Consider the following 25,835-nt stretch of genomic DNA (forward strand, 5'->3'; position numbering starts at 1 on the left):
CATCGATCAAAATGGTAAAATTTCAGTTTTTATACGCCCGTCTATGACGGGACGTATTATGGTATATATATTATCTTAATATTGATAAACCCTGATCCCCTTTCGTTTTTGACGGAATTCTGAATTGTCGTTCCAGAGTTATGGGACTTTGTTCGTCAAAATTTCGTGATTTCATTGAATGTCCTACTGTAGCTCAAATATCCTTCGATGGATTTTTTTCAAATTTCAACACAATCTTTATATTGATAAACCCTGATGCCCTTTCGTTTTTGACGGAATTCTGAATTGTCGTTCCAGAGTTATGGGACTTTGTTCGTCAAAATTTCGTGATTTCATTGAATGTCCTACTGTAGCTCAAATATCCTTCGATGGATTTTTTTCAAATTTCAACACAATCTTAATATTGATAAACCCTGATCCCCTTTCGTTTTTGACGGAATTCTGAATTGTCGTTCCAGAGTTATGGGACTTTGTTCGTCAAAATTTCGTGATTTCATTGAATGTCCTACTGTAGCTCAAATATCCTTCGATGGATTTTTTTCAAATTTCAACACAATCTTAATATTGATAAACCCTGATCCCCTTTCGTTTTTGACGGAATTCTGAATTGTCGTTCCAGAGTTATGGGACTTTGTTCGTCAAAATTTCGTGATTTAATTGAATGTCCTACCGTAGCTCAAATATCCTTCGATGGATTTTTTTCAAATTTCAACACAATCTTAATATTGATAAACCCTGATCCCCTTTCGTTTTTGACGGAATTCTGAATTGTTGTTCCAGAGTTATGGGACTTTGTTGAATGTCAAGGAGACGGCGCTCCATGCTCATGTACTTATAGAATAAACCATGTATTCAAATACAAATAAACTGAAGTAAAAAAATGATTCAAAGGGTTATTTATTACCTTACTACTTCATTGGCGAACGACGGGCGTATCATGCGCTCATGGCGCAGCTCTTTATTAATCGTACTTTCGCTTATTTTCGGTCTTAACGGGTAATTTATCAATCATAATCATTTTGGCCCTTGCACAGTAAAAAAGGTTGAAATTCAAGCCTCCCGGGGAACGAGTGCTGAAAGAGCTTGTCGAGTCGTCACCGAACGACAACTAACTTGCATATTGGTTCGCAAATTTAGCCGAATATATACGATTTTACGTTGCTATCCAGTATACACATCTCTCTCTCTATTGCGGAGAATACCTACGATAGTCGATGTATCGGGATTGAGCACGTCTGTTTTTACACACGTCCAAGATGGCGGCAAGCAGACGAGAAATTGCGATTAACAGCGAAAATTATAAATACCATTCAAATTAACAACGGATATCAAATGGTCATTATGGAATAATGTAATGCGTGTGTCAATTAACACAACATACTATGTTTGAGATTTAACAAAACAAAAACAAATATTTATCGGAAATCTGCACAGTGAATGTGCGTCACGGAAACGAGTGTTGGAAAATTGGAGTTTAGTCTACTCACAAAGTTAAAGCATTTTTTATAATAAGATGAGTATCGTTCGAAAATGGAAAGAGACAAACATGATTTGATTTATATGTTAGTGGATCTGTGAATAATCAGATGCATATGCATTTTCTGCTTTTTTATGTTTGTTGCGCTGTACAGATTAATGAAATGGCATTGAACTGAGGTTGTCAAGTGCAAGATATTGAAAGGTAAACAAATAAAATATATTTTATTTATTTATATAATATACTCCATGTGATACATCATTAACACAACAAGAACACTAAAGGTTGTTTGTCAATATTTGTTTATGTTTTCCCCTTATGGTATTTAATTTTTTTTAAATACTGAATTAAATTAATAGCTACTCTTAAAGAGCTTATGATCAAATGGTGTATTTAAGAATCTATAAATTATTGCAAGTTTAATATGCATGTGGATGGATATTAATTAAATATTGTCTTCATTTAAAGAAGACATTAAAACAGCATTTTATAATATAAAATGCTGTCAAACATGCACTTAAAACACTTTTATTTTGTTACTTATAATCATATGTATAATGCTTAATGTCTCCCAATTTATTGGTTTATCGCGCTATTTTTTCCAATTTCATGGTTTATTTTCCCAATCCAAATGGCACAGGCTGTAACAAATCAAAGCAAAAAAATCACTTTACAGATTTTATTATTAGCAAGTAAATTCGTCTAATGCTTTTTGTACCGATAAACTGATATGTGACCCAGTCATGGTGTTTTAATGCTCAAAATGATTGAAAACTTAAAAACTACTGACAACGGCTCAAAACTACTGAGAGATGCCCTCCATATTACTGAGAAGCAATCGGTAGGGTAAACAGGTCTGCTTGTAAACACTTTAGAAGTCACAATTTTTGCCCAATCATCATGAAAGTTGGTCAAAACATTGGTTTATTGATATTTCGACGAGTTTGAAAATTGTTGGGATCGGTGAAAAAACATGGCCGCCAGTTGGGGGGGCATTTTTCTCTATATGTATATAGTGAAAACATGTGAACACAGTAGAAGTCACATTTTTGGCCCAATTTTCATGAAATTTGCTCAAAACAATTGTTTCCTTGATACGAGAGTTGAGTTGAAAAATGGTTCAGGTCAGTTGGATAACATGGCTGCTGGGAGGGGGGCAGTTTTCTCATTATGCCCCCCCTTTCGAAGAAGAGGGGGTATATTGTTTTGCTCATGTCGGTCCGTCCGTCCACCAGATGGTTTCCGAATGATAACTCAGGAGCGCTTATGCCAAGGATCATGAAACTTCATAAGTACATTGATCATGACTCGCAAATGACTCCTATTGATTTTCAGGTCACTGGGTCAATGGTCAAGGTCACGATGACCTGATATAGTAAAATGATTTCCGGATAATAACTCAAGAACACTTATGCCTAGGATCATGAAACTTCATAGGTACATTGATCATGACTCGCAGATGACCCCTATTGATTTTAAGGTCACTAGGTCAAAGGTCAAGGTCACGGTGACTATAAATCAGTAAAATGATTTCTGGATGATAACTCAAGAACGCTTATACCTAGGATAATGAAATTTTCATAGATACATTAATCATGACTCACAGATAACCCCTATTGATTTTCAGGTCACTAGGTCAAAGGTCAAGGTCACGACCCAAAATAGTAAAATGGTTTCTGGATGATAACTCAGGAACGCTTAGGCCTAGGATCATGAAACTTCATAGGTACATTGATCATAATTCGTAGATGACCCTTATTGATTTTCAGGTCACAAGGTCAAAGGTCAAGGTCACGATGACCCGAACTAGTAAAATGGTTTTTGGATGATAACCCAAGAATGCTTAGGCCAAGGATCATAAAACTTCATAGGTACATTGATCATGACTCGTAGATGACCCCAATTGATTTTTAGGTCAAAGGTCAAGGTCACGGTGACCCGAAATAGTAAAATGGTTTCCAGATGATAACTCAAGAATGCTTATGTCTAGGATCATGAAACTTCATAGGTACATTGATCATGACTCGAAGATGACCCCTGTTTATTTTCAGGTCACTATATCAAAGGTGAAGGTCATGGAGACCTGAAATAGTAAAATGGTTTCTGGATGATAAATCTAGAACGCTTATGCCTAGGATCATGAAACTTCATAGGAGCAATGATCATGACTCGCAGATGACCCCTATTGATTATCAGGTCACTAGGTGAAAGGTCAAGGTCACAGTGCCAAAAAACGTATTCACACAATGACTGTCAAGGTCACGGTGACTCAACTTAGAAAAATGGTTTCTGGATGATAACTCAAGAATGCTTACGCCTAGGATTATGAAACTTCATAGGTACATTGATCATGACTCGCAGATGAAATAATGATGAAACTTGACCAGGATGTTTGTCTGGACAATATCTAGGTCAAGTTGGACATTTGGTAAAGATTGAATGAACTGACTCCTCTCAGGTGAGCGAACTAGGGCCATCTTGGCCCTCTTGTTTTGTTTTGCTTTCTAAATAATATTTCTGACCAAAGATAACAGTATGCATAACAACTAAAGTAATTCAATTGTTTGACGGTGATTATAGTATTGCATTTAATTAAGCTTTAACATCAATATTGTAAAAAGATGTACTTGTCATTTCAATTTTAGTAAGAATGTGAAGTTTGAATGGATCCGTTTAACTCAAAGATATTATCACAGCCCAACAATCCATTGTCCCCCACAGGCTGTTCAAAAGTCCGGCCGTCCCCTGAAGTCCATCAAGCAGCGCCTGAAGGGCAAGGAAGGCAGAGTAAGAGGCAACCTGATGGGTAAACGTGTAGACTTTTCAGCCCGTACCGTCATCACGCCTGACCCGAATCTCCGTATCGACCAGGTCGGAGTGCCCCGTACCATAGCACAGAACATGACCTTTCCGGAGATCGTCACGCCATTTAATATCGACAGGTAATTAATTTTTTTTTGTCACAAGCCGGTTTGTTAGCTGATATTGACAGCATTTAGTTTGGGTTTACAAGGGCTTTGTTTTTAGCTCACATGAGCACAACGTGCTCATGGAGTTGTGCTCATGGTGAGCTTTTGTGATCGCCTTCTGTCCGTCGTATGTCGTCCTTTGTGCGTTGTGCGGCGTCAACCTTTGCCTTGTTAACTTTCTAGAGGCCACATTTATTGTCCAATCTTAATGAATTTTGGTCAGAAGATTGGTCTCGATGATATCTTGGATTAGTTCGAAAATGGTAACGTTTGCTTGAAAAACATGGCTGCCAAGGGGCGAGGCATTTTTCCCCACCCCTTAAAATCTTGTTAACACTCTAGAGGCCTCATTTATTGTATGATCCTCATGAAACTTGGTTAGAAGATTCATCCCAATAATATCTTTGCCGAGTTTGAAAATGATGCCGGTTGGTTGAAAAACATGGCCACCAGGGGGCGGGGCATTTTTCCTTATATGGCTATAGTAAAACCTTGTTAACACTCTAGAGGCCACATTTATTTTCCGATCTTCCTGAAACTTGCTCCGAAGATTTGTCCCAATGATATCTTGGATGTGTTCAAAAATGGTAACCTTTGCTTGAAAAACATGGCTGCCAAGTGGCGGGGCATTTTTTCCTTATATGGCTATAGTAAAATCTTGTTAACACTATAGAGGCCACATTTATTGTCCTATCTTCATGAAACTTAGCCAGGGGACGGGGCATTTTTCCTTACATGGCTATAGTAAAACCTTGTTAACACTCTAGAGGCCACATTTATTTTCCGATCTTCGTGAAGCTTGGTCAGAAGATTTGTCCCAATGATATCTTGGATGAGTTAGAAAATGATAGTGTTTGCTTGAAAAACATGGCTGCCGAGTCAGGGTTCTCAATAAGAGCCGGCCGCTGGCCAAATCGGTAGTTTGAAATCAGATTTTGGCCGGTTAAAAATCGCTCAGATTCGGAAAATCGTCAATTTACTTTTCGAAATGTGCGTGTCTTTTCGTTAATTTTGCTCCTTTTGCTATTAAGCAAAGACGTCGCTTGATTATCTCCCTTAACGCATCACAACAACAACAACAATGAAAATGTGCAAATTGGAATCGGTAAAAAAGCAGTCAAATATTTTGACGTTCTTCTCATCACATGGTGAATTTTTGTTCCTGATTGATTGCGTTTTTTGTGTTAATGCAAAGTTTTTGTTGTTTTGAAAGTTTGTTTTAATTCAGTTACATTTCAAACTAGAGTGTCAAGCAAAATGTGCATGTGGGACAGACCATCCGGCCTTTTCCGCCCATTCCTGTAGGGCCGAATTTCGGCCCCATTCCCAATCCAAAATCGAAGTTTTTTACTCATGAGAATAAAATAACCAAATTGGAACTTTGTGCAAAAAGAACCTGTCAAAATCATAAAAATTGACCCTAAAAATCGAGTGCAATTACATATCCGAAAGTCGTTTTTATCCGAATTATGATACACTTTATTTGTGAAAAATCATATTTTAAATGAATTAGGGCAAGCCGTTAAAAAAGCTAAAATATATAAAATGCACAAAAATGCTCAAATTAAAGTTCCTGGTTGACCATTAAAATGGCCATAAAATGGCCCAAAATGCAGGAAATCAAGTGCTAAATTTTAAAATTTTGTGGGGGAAGCATGCCCCCGAACCCCCCTAGAAGGCCTGTTGGTTTCACATTCTGGCCTGTTGGCTCAAAAGTTATTGAGAACCCTGGCCCAAGGTGCGGGGCATTTTTCCTTATATGGCTAAATATGGCTATAGTAAAATCTTGTTAACACTCTAAAGGCCACATTTTTAGTCCGATCATGAAACTTGGTCAGAAGATTCATCCCAATAATATCTTGGACGAGTTAAAAAATGATGCCGGTTGGTTGAAAAACATGGCCACCACGGGGTCAGGGCATTTTTTCTTATATGGCTATAGTAAAACCTTGTTAACACTCTAGAGGTCACATTTATTTTCCGATCATCATGAAACTTAATCAAAAGATTTGTCCCAATGATACATTGGATGAGTTTGAAAATGGTTTTGGTTGCTTTAAAAACATGGCCACCAGGAGTGGGTCATTTTGCCTTATATGGCTGTATTAAAACCTTGTTAACTCTCTAGAGGCCACATTTATTGTCCAATCTTCATGACGTTTGGTCAGAAGATTGGCCTCTATGATATCTTGGATGAATTTGAAAATAATTATGTTTGCTTCAGTCTTGGCATTAATTTTTTTTAGGCACTTGCCTGGTTGGGCTACCAGCTTTGAAATTTCACTAGCCCGAATCAATTTTAACTAGCCCGAATTAAAAGTTATTATTCTGTTACATTTGTAACTATGTTTGTATTGATGAAACATAGAACAATAAAGATTAAACAAATAAAAACTTGATTCTGTTTTTATTCACTGTTAATATCTTACAAAAATATTAACACAAGGTCTCCTGACATCTCCATTCCATCATGGTCATTGTCTGAGTCTCCGACATCCAGGTCTGACATATCATTTATGCTCCTTAAGGTGGCCTATAAACAATTGTACATGTATAACATGATATAAATTTTCCAAACACATATATGAATAAAGTAAATTAAATGTCAAACTAGCAATAATACCTGTGCATAAGACGTAGCACAAGGAGGCAACTTTCCTGCCCAAACTTCTGAGTATTCTAAATCTAAAACGACATTTGTAGCAGTAGTTCTTTCGCCCAAGCCACATATGGTTTATCGCCGTTTTGCCTATTTTAGCAGCATCTAAAATGCAGTATAATACACCTTTGAATTTACTGTCAGGATTTGTTCCTTGACAGATAAACTTTATCTGTAAAAAACTATACTTGTAAGTTAGTGCATGATATTTAATTTTTTAAATTAATTATTTAAAAGAAAAGAAATGCAAAATAACAAAAGCGCAGGATCTGATGGCATCACAATCGAATTTTATAAAATATTCTGGAATGATATAAAAACACATCTAATTAATTCACTTAACTATTCATTTAACAACAAAAACTTAACTACGCTACAAAAACAAGGTATTATATCACTTATTCCAAAGCCTGGAAAAAACTTAGAATCCTTATCAAACTGGCGCCCAATTAGTTTACTAAACAATGATTATAAAATTGCAACTAAAATTATAGCAAACAGAATAAAAAAAATATTACCATCAATCATTTCAAAATCTCAATCTGGTTTCATAAAAGGACGTTACATTGGTGAAAACGTTCGTCTTATCCAAGAATGCATAAACTATTTCAACAATTCAAATAATCCTGGTCTAATATTCTCTGCAGACTTTGAAAAGGCATTCGATTCGCTTGATCATTCATTTATGTTCTCTTGTTTAGAAAATATGAACTTTGGTGAAAGTCTCATTCAATGGGTAAAACTATTCTATACCGATATTAACAGTATAATCATTAACAATGGCTTCTTTTCAAACAGTTTTAACATCGAACGAGGGGTTAGACAAGGATGTCCACTCGCATCATCGCTATTTATTATATGCATCGAGTATCTATCACATCACATCCAATCAAATAAACACATAAAAGGCATATCACTAGAACCTGACGAAGAAATCAAACAATCCCTATTTGCTGACGATGCAACTTATTTTTAAAAAAACAATTACGATTCTTTCCATAACCTAATAGAGTCGCTAACCCTTTACGGAATGATATCGGGTCTTAAACTAAACAAAAGTAAATGTACTGTGCTACGAGTAGGTAAATTAAAACAAAGTAATGTTCAATATAAAAAAGAAATGAAATTTAATTGAACATCTGATGAAGCCACAACGTTAGGAATTACATTCACAAATAATGAAAAGGATACAGTTCTTAAAAACATACTTCCTAAATTACAGAATTTTAAAAACTGTTTAAAATCATGGCATCATCGTAATCTTACACTAATCGGAAAAAACACAGTATTGAAAACGTTTGCACTTCCTAAATTAATATATGTATTAACAGTTCTCCCAAATCCACCAAATGATGTTATTAACGATATAAAATCAGCAATATTTAATTTCATATGGGATGGTAAGCCTGATAAAATAAAAAGAACTCAGTTAATTCAATCTGTAGAAAATGGAGGTATCCAAGGCCATCCTTAAAAATTCTTTTGTTTGGCATAACCCGACCGACCCACTAAAATCGGCCCAACTGAACTTTTTTTGTTACGTTCCAAAAAAAAATTTTTTTTGCTCGCCGGAACTTCTTTCCGCTAAATTTGTCCTTCCGCTTTTTATCCTTTCCGGTTATTTGCGTCATTTAATTGAATGCTCTTTCAAGGATATCTAGAATAGCAATTAACAAAACGCGTACCGGTATTTATTTGAGTCGCCTATTTATTTGACATATGCATATGCGATTCATTAGACTTTTAATACAATTAAACCGCTCTTGTTTTTCTCGTATCCCTTTAATTAAAATACGCTGCTGTCGTTAAGGATAGTTTGGGAGTAAAAAAAAAAATTAATTAATTATCACCTTACAATTCAATTCGGCAATCGGCAGAGATGTGTAATATTATCGCTAATAACTAATTAATTAATTATCACTATTTAATTTAGATCGGTAAATATTCGGAAGAAAGATAAAGAGTGGTCAGCTTAGAAATATTTATTGACGGGTATTGTCACGTTTTTGTTTCATTTGCTTATCTCTTTATACGACTTTCCGACAGGTCGCTATTTTGGAGGCAGACGGCGATATTAAATGTGTATTCAAATTATACAACTTCTGCGCAGAAATGACCCAATATTATCCGATAGCTCCACCTGTTCTGTCGTTTCATTCGACAACGTCATGTCATGTGTAAGCGAGCTCAATGCTGATTGGCCAGTTACCATGTGCACTTCATTAACAATAAGGCAGGGCTTAACACTAAGGCACGTCCGAACGACATTCACTGCCTGTACCTAGGTCCGGGCTAGCCAATGTCCCAGGAACATGCCCGACCGGTCGTGTGTATTTTGGGAGGGACAATGTGTTCTATATCAATAAACTGCATTTTAAATAAGCTTTTCAAAGATGCAACAATCTTAATACAGTACGACCAGATGACAATTAAATCCCAGAGTGAAGTCGGAGACAACAAACGGATCGTATCTAAAAATAGATTTGGAACCCCCTGATTGCAATCAAAAAGAGGCCGATGATTCAGAAATCCCCAGCAGTTTTCCTGGTAAAACACGTCAGTACTTATTTTTAAACGGAATTCCGCTAGATACGTTTTTTTTATTGGTTTCCTCGTAGTGATGTGTTTTCTCGAGCATTGCGAACGTGTTATTATTGGAATAAATGCTCACTACTACAGGGCTCGCGCTGTCGTTCGCCATTTGCGAAAGAATAGGGAATTTGGCTCTAGAAAAATATAATTTGCGAATATGCTTAAATCTCGTTAAATTTCATTGAAAACATCCGACATTTTAATCCGGAGTGCTTTTTAAAAACTATTTTTCTCTTTGTTTCCATGAACAATTGGAAGCGCATATGGTAGCGGGCCAATCAACATTGAGTTCGCTATCAGGTAATATTGGGTCATTCATGCGCAGATACTGGAATACACAGTTGATATTGTCGTCTGCCTACAATATAATGGCCGATGGCAAAAGTCGTATAAAAAATAAGTAAATGAAAAGAAGCTCTTTAAAGAAAAAACAGACTTACGAATACACGTGCGGTGATACAGACAGTGCAGGAAATCTTTACCAATTTCCTTTCATGAGGCAGAAGACTTGGAGCTTTATTTGATAATTAACTTTTAGTTTGGTATATGTCGGAGTTCAATGTCAGGAAAAAAAATATTTAAAAAAAATCCCTACCTACCGACTCACCCAAATTTACCTGGGTTGGGTAATGCCAAACAAACAATTTTTAAAGGATGGCCCAATTAACGAACATTGACTCATTCTTGAATGCAGTCAAATGCAGCTGGGTTAAACGATACCTAGATAATACCAATACGAGTAAATGGAAATTATTCTACCAGAAAATCCTAAAAAAATATGGTGACTCCTTACTCTTTGAATGTAACATCAGCAATACTATCTTACATGAAATTGCAAACGAAAACATATTTCTGTCTGATGTTCTATCAGCGTGGAGTGATGTCACTCATAACTTAGAAACCCAAACCAGCAGTAGAACAATTTTATGGAACAATAAAAATATAACTTCAAACAATAAGACGTTTTTCTATAAAGACTGGTTTGAACGAAGCATTAAATATGTCAACCAATTATATGACTACAGAATTAAGGATTTCAAATCTTTTGATAATATATGCTACATATACGGAATACCTTCAAATAATTTTCTGAAGTACTGCACACTAATCAAAAGCATACCCATACATATTAAATCTGAAATCAATACAAATAATACACCATGTACTCAAACAACATTTATAGAAAACATACTTGGAAGAAAAAACAAAACAAGTAAAATATTCTACACACTACAAATTAAAAACCTTACAGAAAACTCCAAAATCCAAAATAAATGGCAAGTCCTTTTTGGAGAAAAAATGAACTTAATTGGAAACACATATTTACCATGCCATATAAAGCAACTATTGAAAGCACACTGAGAAATGTTCAATATAAATACATCCATAGAATTATAGCTACAAATAAATATCTCTTTAAATGCAAATTATTTAACTCAAATCTGTGTGACTTCTGCAGTGAAAACATTGAAACTATAGAACATCTTTTTTGGGAGTGCAAACACATCCAGCCTATTTGGAATCAATTAATATCCTTTCTTGAACAACATCAACTAAACGTTAAACTATCTTTCTTAAATGTAAGTTTCGGAATTAACTCATTGAAATCAATAGACTGTAATAATATTGTGAATTTTATGGTTATATTGATGGAATATTTTATCTTAAACATGAAGTACAAAAAACAAGTACCAAATTTTAATTGTTTTGTCCATAGCTTTAAACTAAAAATACAGATACAGAAAGAAATAGCCCTCAGTAATGACACATTACAAATCTTTGAACAAAAATGGAATCGGATAAAATTCTCATAATGTTTTGTCCACTTATATACATTTCACTCTAATGTTAGTTTATCTCTCTAAAATAGTTTTGTTTATTTTTTTATTTTTATTTTTCAATCTGACAAGATCATTGTGAATATACAACAAAACACACAAGTCCAGTATGCTTTCTTCCGACTTTATACAACTCATCATTTTTCATAACTATTCCTCTGTTGTTCATTTCTTTTCTCTCTAAAAAAATAAATATATATTAGCATATCTTGTATAACATGTCTGAACTTTATTGCTTTGTGCAATCACTATGTTGTATGATCATATACATGTTTACATTGTATGTATGATATTGAATAAAAAAAAAAAAGGAACTTTAATTGCATATTTTTTTACATTATGTATGACATGCATATACCTGCAAGTCAGCAATGCAGGCGCATAAACAAATTTCTCAATACTTGGAGACATCAAAACGAAGCCAAGACTGATTATTTTTCTATGACATTTGGAATTTTCGTTTTGTTCATATTTTGTGCGACGCGCCCTCAAAATAACACAGAAAATACATTAAAATAAATGTTACGCCGCAAGTTCTCCTCCAAGTAATAATAATTGTTATAGCGTCTCGCGAGATCGACTTACAACTTACACTGTTCAATAAGGGTCTAATCAATAAGTGCTCAAGGGAAATAACCAATGCAGTCTTCAAAAAAAGCGTCTATATGAAGCTATTTCGGACTCGTTCCTAAGTTCGGACACGAAAAAAGCACTCGACCCATCGGGCTACCGGCTTAGAATTTTCACTCGGCTGACGCAAAAATCACTCGACCTGGTCGATGGTCGAGCGGGTTACGGCCAAGACTGGTTTGCTTGAAAAACATGGCTTCCAAGGGGCGGGGCATTTTTTCTTAAATGGCAATAGTAAAATCGTGTTAACACTCTAGAGGCCACATTAACTGTCCTATCTTCATGAAACTTGGTCAGAAGATTCATCCCGATAATATCTTGGACGAGATCAAAAATGATTCCGGTTGGTTGAAAAACATGGCTGCCAGGGTCGGGGCATTTTTCCTTATATGGCTATAGTAAAACCTTGTTAAAACTCTAGAGGCCACATTTATTTTCAGGTCTTCATGAAACTTGGTCAGAAGATTTGTCCCAATAATATCTTGGTATCTCAGGTGAACGACTATGGGCCTTTCAGGCCCTCTTGTTAGGGAATTGGGCCCAGGCCATTGGTGTAAGCCTGGTCCATTTTGTAATCATTAATTGGTTGGTCCATTTCATAATCATTAAATGGTTTCAACTGACCCGTGCTATTTAACCAAAACATTTTCTTTGTAAACTCCTTAAAAGAGGTAGAATAATAATAAGAATTTCCCTAAAGCATGGCAAATTTTGGTTTTGTAAATTTTTAGCCTATGGTAGCCCAGATTTCTGACATTTGGGAGCATCTACTGATTTGTCCACACCTTAATTGCTATGCCTAGTTGCATTTACTAGCAATCAAAAATGGATTCCGTTTTTGCAGACTGCATGAGCTGGTACGTAGAGGTGCCAACCAGTACCCGGGGGCCAAGTACATTGTGAGAGACAATGGGGAGAGAATTGATTTACGATTCCACCCGAAGGCCAGTGACCTGCATCTCCAGATTGGGTACAAGGTATTGATATTGGTTAATAAAAATCAGTACCCTTTTTATGTCCCCCACTATAGTAGTGGGGGACATATTGTTTTTGCCCTGTCTGTTGGTCTGTTGGTTGGTTTGCGCAAACTTAAACATTTTGCAATAACTTTTGCAATATTGAAGATAGCAACTTCATATTTGGCATGCAACGTGTATCTCATGAAGCTGCACATTTTGAGTGGTGAAAGGTCAAGGTCATCCTTCAAGGTCAGAGGTCAAATATGTGGCCAAAATCGCTCATTTTATGAATACTTTTGCAATATTGAAGATAGCAACTTGATATTTGGCATGCATGTGTATCTCATGGAGCTGCACATTTTGAGTGATGAAAGGTCAAGGTCATCCTTCAAGGTCAGAGGTCAAATGTATGTGGCCCAAATTGCTTATTTTATGAATACTTTTGCAATATTGAAGATAGCAACTTGATATTTGGCATGCATGTGTATCTCATGGAGCTGCACATTTTGAGTGGTGAAAGGTCAAGGTCATCCTTCAAGGTCAGAGGTCAAATATATGTGGCCCAAATCGCTTATTATGAATACTTTTGCAATATTGAAGATAGCAACTTGATATTTGGCATGCGTGTGTATCTCATGGAGCTGCACATTTTGAGTGGTGAAAGGTCAAGGTCATCCTTCAAGGTCAAATATATGGGTCAAAATTGCTCATGTAATGTCACTTCTGCAATATTGAAGCTAGCAATTTTATTATAATATATTATATTTGAAATACATGTGTATCTCATGGAGCTGCACATTTTGAGTGGTGAAGGGTCAAGGTCAAGGTCATCCTTCAAGGTCAAACATCATATAGGGGGACATTGTGTTTCACAAACACATCTTGTTTCAGTTTTGATTTTTTAAGGACAGGCATCTGTTAGAAAAAATAAATTGGAAAATACTGATTCATCAAGGAATGTTGGTTTTTGTAACCAGGATTTAAATATGTTTAGACCAACGCCTGTTATTTATAAAAATCAGGTTTTTAATGCTCATTGATCAATCTTTTTTTTTAGCAAGAATCTTTATTAATATTGTTAACAATGAACATACCAGTACCCCAGATAATTATTTGAGAAATAGGGTTTTCACCCATTGATTTTGAAAAAAAAGGGTGATTTCATTCTTGAAATAGGGTGAAATGAGATATAAAAATGCATACTGTAAAATTATTGCCGCTTTACTTCTGTTGAAGCTGCACACTTGTATTGATTCAATAAAACTGTAAACTATCATCATTTACTTTAATACAATGATGTTTCATAACTTATCCCACTTTTACAGCGAAATCGGTTGATTAAAGCCCCGTTGATTAAATTTCATCTATAATCAACGGCAAGGCTATAATCAATGGCACGAAATGACGTCATCAACTGCCGAACCGGGACTACTTTTTCCCACGCACCTCGTCACCTGTATTTGCCAAGTGCATCAATAATAAAAACAATCTCAAATGTTTGTCAATCTTAATGACCTTAAAACAAAGGAAAGTAGCAAAAAAACGAGTTTTTTGTCATTTATTGTCATTAAAACCTAGTATTAGGTAAATTTAACACTATGCAAATAGGTTCTGTTGTTGTTGCTCCCCTTTGAAGAAGTCAGTTCGAGTTGCTCCCCTTTGACCGTAGAAAACAATCGTCTGGACCAAGAAATCCTGTGTTCATTTACAAGATGTACTCGGATATGCGTCCATCTGATTTTTCTTTAAAGCATCTTTTCTACCTGGCAATACGCACAAATGACACTGCATCCCGGTGATTCTTGCGTCAACAATTGGGTGTCAACAAGTTAGGTCAGATGCTGAAGGCCATGGCAAAAGACGCTGGCTTTCTCAAGCACAAGTGAATAACGAACCACTCAGTTCGCAAATTCCTGGTCCAAAAACTTCGAAATGCAAACATTCCACCCACTGAAACCATGGCCATAACAGGGCACAAAAATGTCCAGTCCATAACCAATTATTCCAACATATCTGTTGAACAGCAGCAAAAGTGTTCATTCTTGCTCAGTCCAGTAAATGTAACAATCCAACAGATTCCTCTTGTTCACCTTCACGCACTGAAACTATGGCCGAAATGCAGCCTAGACAACCGATGTCTACCGTCGAACAAGTTGATCTTGATGTTCGCCCCACCCAGTCACTTCACTTGCAAATGTCTTTCTCTAGTTCGAACAACTTTGCCTCACAATTCTTTGGTGCCACTTTCAACATTCAAAATGTTAATGTATATAATTAGCTTAAATCCAAGTAATCTTTGTTATTTTGTCACGAAATAACCTCATTTTATAACAAAGAAGGAAATATTGTGCACCTCGTGATCGACTCGATAGTTTGATATCGAAAGTGAATTGTGTGTGGTGTTAGGCTACGTTGTAAACAAATGTAGTTCCTTGTATATAACAACTTAATGCCATATTGATATCATAAAACTTAAAGATTTGCAATTCAATATGATTAAAAGTGTAATAAATAACGCTCGACACTTTGTTACAGAACGATATTCTGATTTTAAAAAAATGATTATTTGATCAGCGGTTATTTTTGGAACGCGGAGTAATACACTGACCTTGGTTACACTACAGTCATTATCAAAGTACGACAAACACTCATGAAAACTTATTTCGTTTAAATAAAAATAGTTTACTGAATAAAAAGTGGGATAAATAGAATAATAGGTTAGTGTTGATTATAGATCAGATTTATCATGCTCGGCACGAAAACGAAAAAGCACTCGCCAAGGCTCGTGCTTTTTGTTTTCTAAGCCTCGCATGATAAACCTGATCTATAATCAACACTAACCTATTATTCTCTATATCTCTAATCCTTGAAACTGTCCATAATTTAAACTTTAAAAAAAATGATAACATGAATGATTCGGCACTTATTGGCTTTTGCTTTCTTGGTACGAAAACGTTTGCGATCAACTGATATTTTGGAGCAACAATCGGGGACGTCTTTCGACCTCTCTTAGACTTTATAACACATCATAATAGAAGCTGAAAGTACAGACGCTTTACATAGACATGCACAATGGTAGACGTATTAAGTCAGATTTAAAACGCTTGTATGTCTTCGTAAATAATTTGGTCAACGCTTTATTTTACAATGAAATCTAGTCCACAGAGCGTTTGGATAACTTTGACTGTTTTCCTGCTCAGTCATCCAGGCGCTTGCTTAATGAAAGTGTCGCCCCATTACGATAATAATTCCAAAGAGAAAGTACAGAAAATGAGCAAAGCATTTTGTATCGAAGTGATTGTATTGTACTCATCAAATTTGACGAATTTGCATAAAATTCAATTCGAATGCGTTTTCAATACGCATGATATTGTATTTCTTTGCGTTTTAAAACATTTTAATAGGGTGAAAGACACATGTACGCACCTTATCTGGGGCACTGACATGCAAGATTAAAAAATATCAGTGAGATTTAAATTGTTTTTAATACAACTTGTCATCTTTAAAATAGTAAATTGTGGTGAAATAGACTAATTTAATACAAGCAATAAATGCAGTTTATAAAAGATGTTCAGTTTTTCTGTTCGCTAATTAATAATAAATAATTCCCCAATCAGTGGAAAACATTGGGATTTTCCGCTTATTTACAGTTTCATTAAATGATCTTTGGGGACTTCACATTTCCATAAACACTTCATTTGTTTCCACCAATGTTTGCAAAAGAAAAAATCACATACCCATTAAATTACATTTGGACTTTCCCAGAATAAATTGTGAATTGTACATTACAATGTCAACAATTGTTTAAAAAGCTCCTGGTATTCCTGCCAGGTTGAGCGTCACATGCAGGACGGGGACTATATCGTGTTCAACCGACAGCCCACCCTTCACAAGATGAGTATGATGTGTCACCAGGTGAAGGTGCTGCCCTGGTCCACATTCAGGATGAACCTCAGGTACGTGTCTTATTATGAATGAGCCTTTTTTGGGAAAACAGGGTTTAATGCTTTAAATGTGGCCCCTTATTAGCCTTCACAGTCTTCAAGAGCTTAAAACAAGAGACTTTCTATTAAACAACTACCATAAGGCGCACACGCCGGAAAGTGGCATCCCTAATAAGCTGTGCAGACTGCGTAGGCTAATCAGGGACAACTCTTAACGCACATGCATTAAGCCTCGTTTTCCCAGAGAGCAGCTCAAATGATTCACAGACTGTTTTTGTGGTTCTAAGTTAAAATTACAGTTATGTCTGTTTTTCACCAAACCTCAGCTTTTGCCTCAAACCTTTCTATGTAAATTTAGACTGTGTTGTGGTGAAATATTTCATTTGATTTGATATAAACAACAAAGTTGAGCACGCACTTACAACTAGTGCTTTAATTCATATAGAATATAGATTTCTGGGAAACATTATGTTGTGAAAAGATTAAAGGAAATCATTGAGTATTAGCTTTAAAGAAATGTGTTAACCAACCATTTCAACCCACTGTTCTACCATAATTTTTCTCTGCTGTTTTAAGGACTCTAAAAATGTTTTGCACTTGCACACATGTTGATTACCCCCATATTTTGAAGATTTTAAAAAGCAGCGTTTTTCCTCACCACTTTGGGAATGGTACCGGTACCGGTCAAATTGGAAAAATCAGTGGCATTTTTATCCAAATTGGGAAATTTATTAATTATGCTGGAAACGTTTTAAAACATGTACAAATAATAAGTTGCATATTCACATGAACATGGTGAGTGATTTTCTACTATATCATGTTTCTATAACCACTAAACAATGAGTTTATTAAACTTAACTCTCTTTTTAACTGAAACCGTGCTTGAGAGTATGATCTGTCTAAATCAGGACTCGTAGCCTCAGGTTCTGTAAGATAACCTGCCTCAAATTGAACCAGGTTTGCATCAGTAGACTTGACCATCGATGAAACGCTGCTATTATCAACATCTGACAACTGTGCACTGGACTCGATCTTAAATACATATTCCCCAATTTTAAAGTCCGAATTTTATAAATGCGCGAGTGTTAATCAGTAACGGTAATTTGTTGGGCTGTTTTCATATTACACCAAAATTGGTGACATACTACTCAAAGAGCAGTATAAGGGTTTTGGCTCCAAGGCACTGAAGATGCGATCGATTGTGAATCAGTTGTGCGTGAATAACACAGTTTCACTATCAATGGATAATTTCAGTGGCTTTGAGGCAGTTTGTTGGCGTTTCTATACCTACCACACTAATCAGTCATTACGATGTAATCCTCTACGAAAAAATCATGGCAGTTTTTATCGAGGCTGTTTTCGGAGAAAACCCGAGGTATTGTCATAGCCTGCTCGCCGTCCGCCGGCGTCGTGCTTAAACCTTTACATTGGCTCTAAAATCAAAGTGCTTCCACCTACAACTTTGAAACTTCATATGTAGATGCACCTTGATGAGTTCTACACGCCACACCCATTTTGGGTCACTAGGTCAAAGGTAAAGGTCACTGTGACTTTAAAAAAAATATATAAAAATTCTGACAAGTTTTCGCAGCCGAGCGTGGCACCCGTTATGTGGTGCTCTTGTTTTAGAAGACAGCTGATGGCAACCTGGTGCATTCCTCGTGGAAATTGTACATTTCATGCTTAATATTGTCAAAACAATTATTTCGACAAGTAAACGTTTTTACAAATAATTATTTTATTAATTAACTAAAACTGTAAATGTTTGGTTGCATTCTCAAATGACCGTAATTAAATGTGTAATCCAAAAAACACTTAAATCTTCAGTTCATGTTAATGCGACGTTATCAAAATTTAACTTCACATAAACATTGCACATGTCTATTTCCTTTGTCTCAACAAAAGCGCGCGAAAATTAAGCCGCTTACGTAAACGTCATGTTACCGCATGGAAAGCGTAGGCATATTGATTTCTGTATAAACAAACTCTGTAGCGTAGAGACAATTGAAATTTTTAATTTCGGTTAAAGATTGTGTTATTCATTTTAACCAAGTTAATAAATTAATTTCAATTAAACATGCTGTATCTTTATCGTAATGGTCTTTTCGATGATTCATTATTGAAGCAGTTTAATGTACTCTGCATACAGTACTGAGTAAACAAAAAATCCGGACAACACTGGATAAGTGTTGGGTGTTGTGAAAACACGCAAAGCCGGTATACAGACCATATTATTTAGACTGAAATGTTTTGACAAAAGGGAATAACATGTCATGTGTGTATGCAAATCTTAGGCGATTTTTTTCTGTGAATTTGATTTTGTTTGTGAATTGGGAATTTTTATTTTGAAATTGGGAATTTTTATTTTAATATTGGGAAAAATGGTCTCATTGGGAATGGTGCCGTTTTACGGTACCGACTTTATATAGAGGAAAAACGCTGAAAAGATAAAAGGCCCTTAAAAAAAATTATTTTGAATGTTTGTTTGGTTTTTAGCTCACCTGTCACTTCGTGAGCTTGTGTGATGTCCGGCGTCCGTATGTGCGTGCATGTGTCCGTCAACATTTTGTTTGTGTAGACAGTAGAGGTCACAGTTTTCATCCAATCTTTATGAAATTTGGTCAAAATGTTTATCATGATGAAATCTGGGTTGGGATTGTATTTGGGTCATCTGGGTTCAATAACTAGGTCACTAGGTCAAAAACTAGGTCAAATAGTAGAAAAACATTGTGTAGACAGTAGAGGTCACAGTTTTCTTCTAATCTTTATGAAATTTGGTCAGAATGTTTGTCTTGATAAAATCTGGGTTGGGTTTGTATTTGGGTCATCTGGGGGTCAAAAACTAGGTCACTAGGCAGAGCTCCAGATAAGGGTCGTATTTTCGTAATTACGAATTATTTTCAAGTCCGTTACGCATTTATTTTAAAATCTTGTCGTACCATTAAGAATTACAAAATCAAGTTACGAATATTATTTTTACATCGGTTCGTATCAATATTTATTGAGCTCTTTTCACGTATTAAAGATCTTTGCGGTGCTTATATAGAATGGTTTTCGGGTTTGTTTAACAAAGCGCATTTTTTTCAATAAAAGCGGCGTATACAGTCTATCTGTCAAAAAACAATGGCGGCGCCCAGAGAGCGTCCTAAAAAACTGGAAAGCGTCCAAAAACACGCTTTTAACATATTGTACGCAAAGTGAGCCGAAGTTAAATGTTTAGAAAGACATTATATAAAAGATCTTAAACGATGCTGTATGTTCAGTTGCCGACACAGTCGAAAAGCTAAACAAAAACGCGACACGACGGGTCCAAACTTAAACACACAAAAAAACATTGAACGAGTGGAAGGGACAAGTCCCGTGGCTAATCGTTGAAAAGATTGAAGGGGAGACCCGTTTTAATTGTGAAATATGTAAAAATTCATCTAAGGCATGCAATCTAAGCACAGTTTGGGCATATGAAGGTATTTGAAAAAAAATTGTATAACACTGAAAAGACACTGTTAAACTCGTATAAATAAAGTTGCTAGTATGTTTATTTTGATTTTTTTTTGCATGAAAATAACCATTATTATTTATTTTTAGGTCATTTAGAAAAAATAAAAATTATTTTCCAAAACTTAGTAGCAACGTTAAGAATAAAATTTTAGAGTTAAGAACTTTTCTTTTTGAAAATCTGGTAGTAATTTAAGAATTTCACAAAACCTTATCTGGAGCTCTGACTAGGTCAAAAACTAGGTCAAATAATAGAAAAACCTTGTGTAGACAATAGAGGTTGCAGTTTTCATCCAATCTATATAAAATTTGGTCAGAATGTTTATCTTGATGAAATCCGGGTTGGGATTGTATTTGGATTATTTGAGGTAAAAAACTAGGTCACTAGGTCAAAAAATAGAAAAACCATCAACAATTTGTTTGTGTTGACAGTAGAGGTCACAGTTTTCATCCAATCTTTATGAAATTTGGTCAGAATGTTTATCTTGATGAAATCTGGGTTGGGATTGTATTTGGTTAGTCAGGTGAGCGATTCAGGGCCATCATGGCCCTCTTGTTTGGAAAAACCCAGGATTGGCATTGGGAATGGGGCTGATATTAAGAACCACAGGTTGGGACAGAAAATCTTTGCTTTAGACTAAATAACAACATCTTTTACTTTGTTTATCTCGCCTTCAGCTGCACAACCCCATATAACGCTGACTTTGATGGAGACGAGATGAACCTCCATCTTGCCCAGTCCTTGGAGACCCGAGCTGAGATCTCACAGCTGGCTTCCGTACCACGCATGATCATCACGCCGCAGTCCAACCGGCCTGTCATGGGTATCGTACAGGACACCCTGACAGCTGTACGCAAGATGACCAAGAGGGATGTGTTTCTGGACAGGGTGTGTGCTGGTTTAATCCTTTACCACTACGAGGCAAAGTGGAAATGGCTATGTGCAAACAGCATAAAACCAGAACAGTCTGCGAGTAACTCGCACTCTGTTCAGGTTTTATGCTGTTTGCTGCTCATCAGTATCTAAGGGTTGGAAATGGAGCCTTTAAAATTTGAATCTAGGAAGAAAGGTCTTTATTTACATTTAACTTTCTAAGAGACTACACACATGTCAAAATACGTATCTAAGTGGTAAAGGATATAATACTCTTTACCACTCAGATCAGCATTTTGACTCTTTTGTAGTCCCTTAGAATATCAAATTAAACTAGAAATGGCGTGGCAGAGGCCGACGCGTATCCCCACGCCGCATGTTTGACACAGGGGTGCCCCAGGGTTGGTAATGGGGCCATGCATAGCTGAGATTGACTGTATTGTCATAAGAGAAGTTCAGTGTCAATTAGAAGTGAATATGTGTAGAAATGAAGAAATTATAGTAAAAGGCAATTTTGGGTGGCGTGGCCTATGTGGGCGGGGCGCTCCAGGGTTGGTAATGGGGCCATGCATAGTTGAGATTGACTGTATTGTAATAAGAGAGGTTCAGTATCAATTTGCAGTGATTCGGTGTAAAAATGAAGAAATTATAGTAAAAGGCAATTTTGGGTGGGCGTGGCCTATTTGGGCGGGGTGCCCCAGGTTTGGTTATGGGGCCATGCATAGTTGAGATTAACTGTATTGTCATAAGAGAGGTTCAGTATCAATTTGAAGTGAATCTGTATAGTAATGAAGAAATTATAGTAAAAGGCGATTTTAGGTGGGCGTGGCCTATGTGGGCATGGCCTATGTGGGCAGGGCACCCCAGGGTTGGTAATGGGGCCATGCATAGCTGAGATTGACTGTATTGTCATAAGAGAGGTTCAGTATCAATTTGAAGTGAATCGGTGTAGAAATGAAGAAATTATAGTAAAAGGCAATTTTGGGTGGGCGTGGCCTATGTGGGCGGGGTGCCCTAGGGTTGGTAATGGGGCCATGCATAGCTGAGATTGACCGTATTGTCATAAGAGAGGTTCAGTATCAATTTGAGGTGAATCGGTGTAGAAATGAAGCAATTATAGTAAAAGGCAATTTTGGGTGGGTGTGGCCTATGTGGGCGGGGCGCCCCAGGGTTGGTAATGGGGCCATGCATAGTTGAGATTGACCGTATTGTCATTAGAGAGGCTCAGTATCAATTTGAATTAAATCGGTGCAGAAATGAAGAAGTAAATGTAAAATAACATAGAAAAATCAGTGAAAACCTCTGACCCGGCCCCGCCCCAACCCCCATAACTTTTGACCCAGGGGTCAGATAAAATTTCGTCACTGTCACCGTCACCGTCGCACATATGCTCATAGCTACCATGTATGTAAGTTTCAAGGTTTTAGTGCTAATAGTGTAGGAGGAGCAGGTGGCCAGGACGGACGGACAGACGCACATCACCACAATATCCCCACTTTTTCTCCGAAAAACGTTGGGATAATTTAAGATCTTTCTTGCTAGATTTAATTGTTAAGTCATAATTTTCAACCCTTAGATACTGATTAGCAGCAAACAGCATATAACTTTTTGCACATACTTGTAGCCATTTTTTGTTTGCCTCTAAATGTGTGCTGGATTTACTTATGTATAATGTGAAGCCTATTTACTGATTTAAATTATGTTATTAAGGTTTTGTCCTACATAAGTTGTACGTATCTTAATGTTTAACAATTTATTGTGTGGGGTTTTTGTACAGAGTTCGACCAATGTTTAGATTAATGTTAAATTTAAAGTCCATCAAAAATAGTATATTGATTTGGCCTGCATTCCCCATGTTCTCAATATAGTCTTATAATTCTGTACCTGTGCAGGGCCAGGTGATGAACATCCTAATGTTCTTGCCAAGCTGGGACGGCCACATGCCCCACCCTGCCATCCTTAAACCCAAGCCCATGTGGACGGGCAAGCAGGTCTTCTCACTGATCATCCCGGGCCGTGTGAACCTGATCCGCACCCACAGCACACACCCTGATGAGGAGGACAAGGGTCCGTACAAGTGGATATCACCCGGGGACACCAAGGTAAGGGCCTAGCCTTTTTCTGGTCCTTTTGGGAAAAATGTGATTTCGGGATTAGGATTTGTGTGTGTGTGAAAAGTCAACTGATTTGGGATAAATTTTGGAACTAAAATTTATTACAATATTTGTGAATAACAAGTGCAAATTAAGTAATACTTTATAACTAATGATAATACTACAGGTTGATAAGAGTCAAATCACATATTTAATTATATTTATTAAATTTTATATGAATACTCAGCAATAAAAAATCGGTGCTTTGATGACAGTTCGAGCCAACCAATAATTTAAGCCAAGCGAGTTCGAGCCATCGGGTTTTGACTGTACTTAAATATAGACATTTTTGCAGACAATTATGGATTATGAAGCACTTCTTGGCATATTTGCCAAATTTTTATTGTGTTAATTACTCTTTATTCAATATGCCTGTTTTATACCAGCCCAATTCAAGGCAACAAAGCTACATTCCGTATTATGAAAATAACTTCTGCGTTGATTCGAAGTTATTGATTATACATACTTGAACAAGATTCAAGTTATTGATGATAATATGGTTGGAAAAAAATTAACTGGATAATGAATGGCCATACTAAGTTCTGACATTCATTAAACCCACAGGATATCCACTATCATTTAAATTAAGGTATGCCAACTGTTGCTATCGGCAAACCACTGCTGGAATTATGTAATGAATATTAGATTTGACGTTGGATAAGATTTCACTCACACGGTTACCAGATATATCGGTATAGTTTTCCTGCAGTAACAAATGTATTTCAATTGGGAATATTTTTTACCATTTTGCTTTGGGAATTGGTCAATGGACTTGGATTTTTCCCCAAGGAAAAGACCTTGATCGATAGTGCAGGGCCAAAACACCAACTTTGTGGAAAGAGCCACAGCTTTTTTTTTGGAGGGAAAATTGACACAATTTTCTGGCTTTGGGGAATTAAAAATACTAAGGTAGATTGGAAATTTAGCGAAAAATGCATGATTTTAAAGAAATATTTGTAGAGGAAAGGGTCTTTTTGGTTAAGGGGAAGAAAAAGAGGCCCCTTGCTAAGAAGAGTTATTTGGCCCTGTAGTGACGTGTATCTTGAATACCTTCTGTCTTTGGTTTACTGGAATAGGGTCAAAGAATGGCATAAGAATATTTTGCAGATAATAAGATCTCCTAACACTGAAGATTACATTTCACTTTACATTTCCTGTTTGTGCGGCAGGTTCTGATAGAGGATGGGCAGCTGCTCTCGGGCATCCTGTGTAAGAAGTCCCTGGGGGCGTCTACCGGTGCCATCGCCCACGTCGTCTTCCTGGAGCTCGGCTGGGAACAAGCAGGTGCGTCTGATTGTGTGACACTTTACGCGCATGTGCTATAAGCCCAGTTTTCCTTGAACGCGACTCATATATGTACAATTGTGTGCTTTAAAATAATCAATATTGTTCAGTTTTATTATTTAAACTTAAGGCATATGCAATAAGTCCATTTTTTCCCCCAAACTGGGTTCATTGATATACACTTACGTTCTTTAAAATAATCAACATGGTTAAGCATTTACAATTTTGTTGACAAGAATCAAGGCATTTTGTGTGATCTGAAAACCTTAATTTAGTGCAACATGGTGTAAAGTTTCTCTTGGCATTTTTGCTCCCCAGCCGTGGCCAATATTGAGTAACATACAGTTAAGTTCCATGATTTAATTGTTGATATTGATGTATCTTTTCTTCAGGTTTCCTGTATGGCAACATTCAGACCGTGGTGAACAACTGGCTGCTTATTGAAGGTCACAGTATCGGTATTGGTGACACTATTGCCGACCCCCAGACCTACATTGAGATTCAGGACACTATCAAGAAAGCCAAGGTGAATGAGTGGAATTGTCTGTTTTATATGTCATGATGTGTTTATTGGCTTTTTATTTGGAGAAATATCTGGTGAAAATTTTGATACTATGTGTAAAATTAATAATGAAAACATGCCTCCAATAGATGGATGTTATAGGAATTGAAAACCAATTAAAATGACCAGAATTAAAGGCTCCTGTGACTGGTGAAAATTTTAATGGAAACCTTTCTTGTTTTTAAAGAGCTGTTTAAATGATGTGATTGGGTAGAAAGGTTTTACATAAGCAGGAACTTGAGAGCCGCACTGCGCCATGTTTTAAAAGTTCTTTCGATCCCTTCTGTTGTCTGTTAAATCTGTTATATCCTGTTTACAAAAAGTGCTGAAAGAAACAGTTTTGGCTAAATTGTGGTAAAAATTTAGAATTATTCTCACATCTGTGATAGTAAAACATGT

At 36.4% G+C, this 25,835-nt stretch overlaps 2 protein-coding genes across 9 annotated transcripts in view; one reads left to right on the plus strand and one right to left on the minus strand.

Annotated features, from left to right (window-relative positions):
* LOC127833774 (major facilitator superfamily domain-containing protein 1-like) overlaps positions 1-25,835 on the minus strand; it is a 124,632-nt gene that overhangs the window by 23,812 nt on the left and 74,985 nt on the right. The window lies entirely within an intron of this gene.
* Positions 1-25,835, plus strand: part of LOC127833765 (DNA-directed RNA polymerase II subunit RPB1-like) — a 149,812-nt gene that overhangs the window by 7,512 nt on the left and 116,465 nt on the right. Inside the window, exons 7-13 of the mRNA XM_052359191.1 lie at positions 4,199-4,419; positions 13,010-13,142; positions 16,956-17,080; positions 21,242-21,452; positions 23,330-23,539; positions 24,760-24,874; positions 25,267-25,400. Of these exons, the coding sequence (XP_052215151.1) occupies positions 4,199-4,419; positions 13,010-13,142; positions 16,956-17,080; positions 21,242-21,452; positions 23,330-23,539; positions 24,760-24,874; positions 25,267-25,400 (1,149 nt within the window). The remainder of the gene's footprint in view (positions 1-4,198; positions 4,420-13,009; positions 13,143-16,955; positions 17,081-21,241; positions 21,453-23,329; positions 23,540-24,759; positions 24,875-25,266; positions 25,401-25,835) is intronic.

Source organism: Dreissena polymorpha, chromosome 6 (genome assembly GCF_020536995.1).
Source record: "Dreissena polymorpha isolate Duluth1 chromosome 6, UMN_Dpol_1.0, whole genome shotgun sequence".
In the NCBI taxonomy this organism is placed as follows: domain Eukaryota; kingdom Metazoa; phylum Mollusca; class Bivalvia; order Myida; family Dreissenidae; genus Dreissena; species Dreissena polymorpha.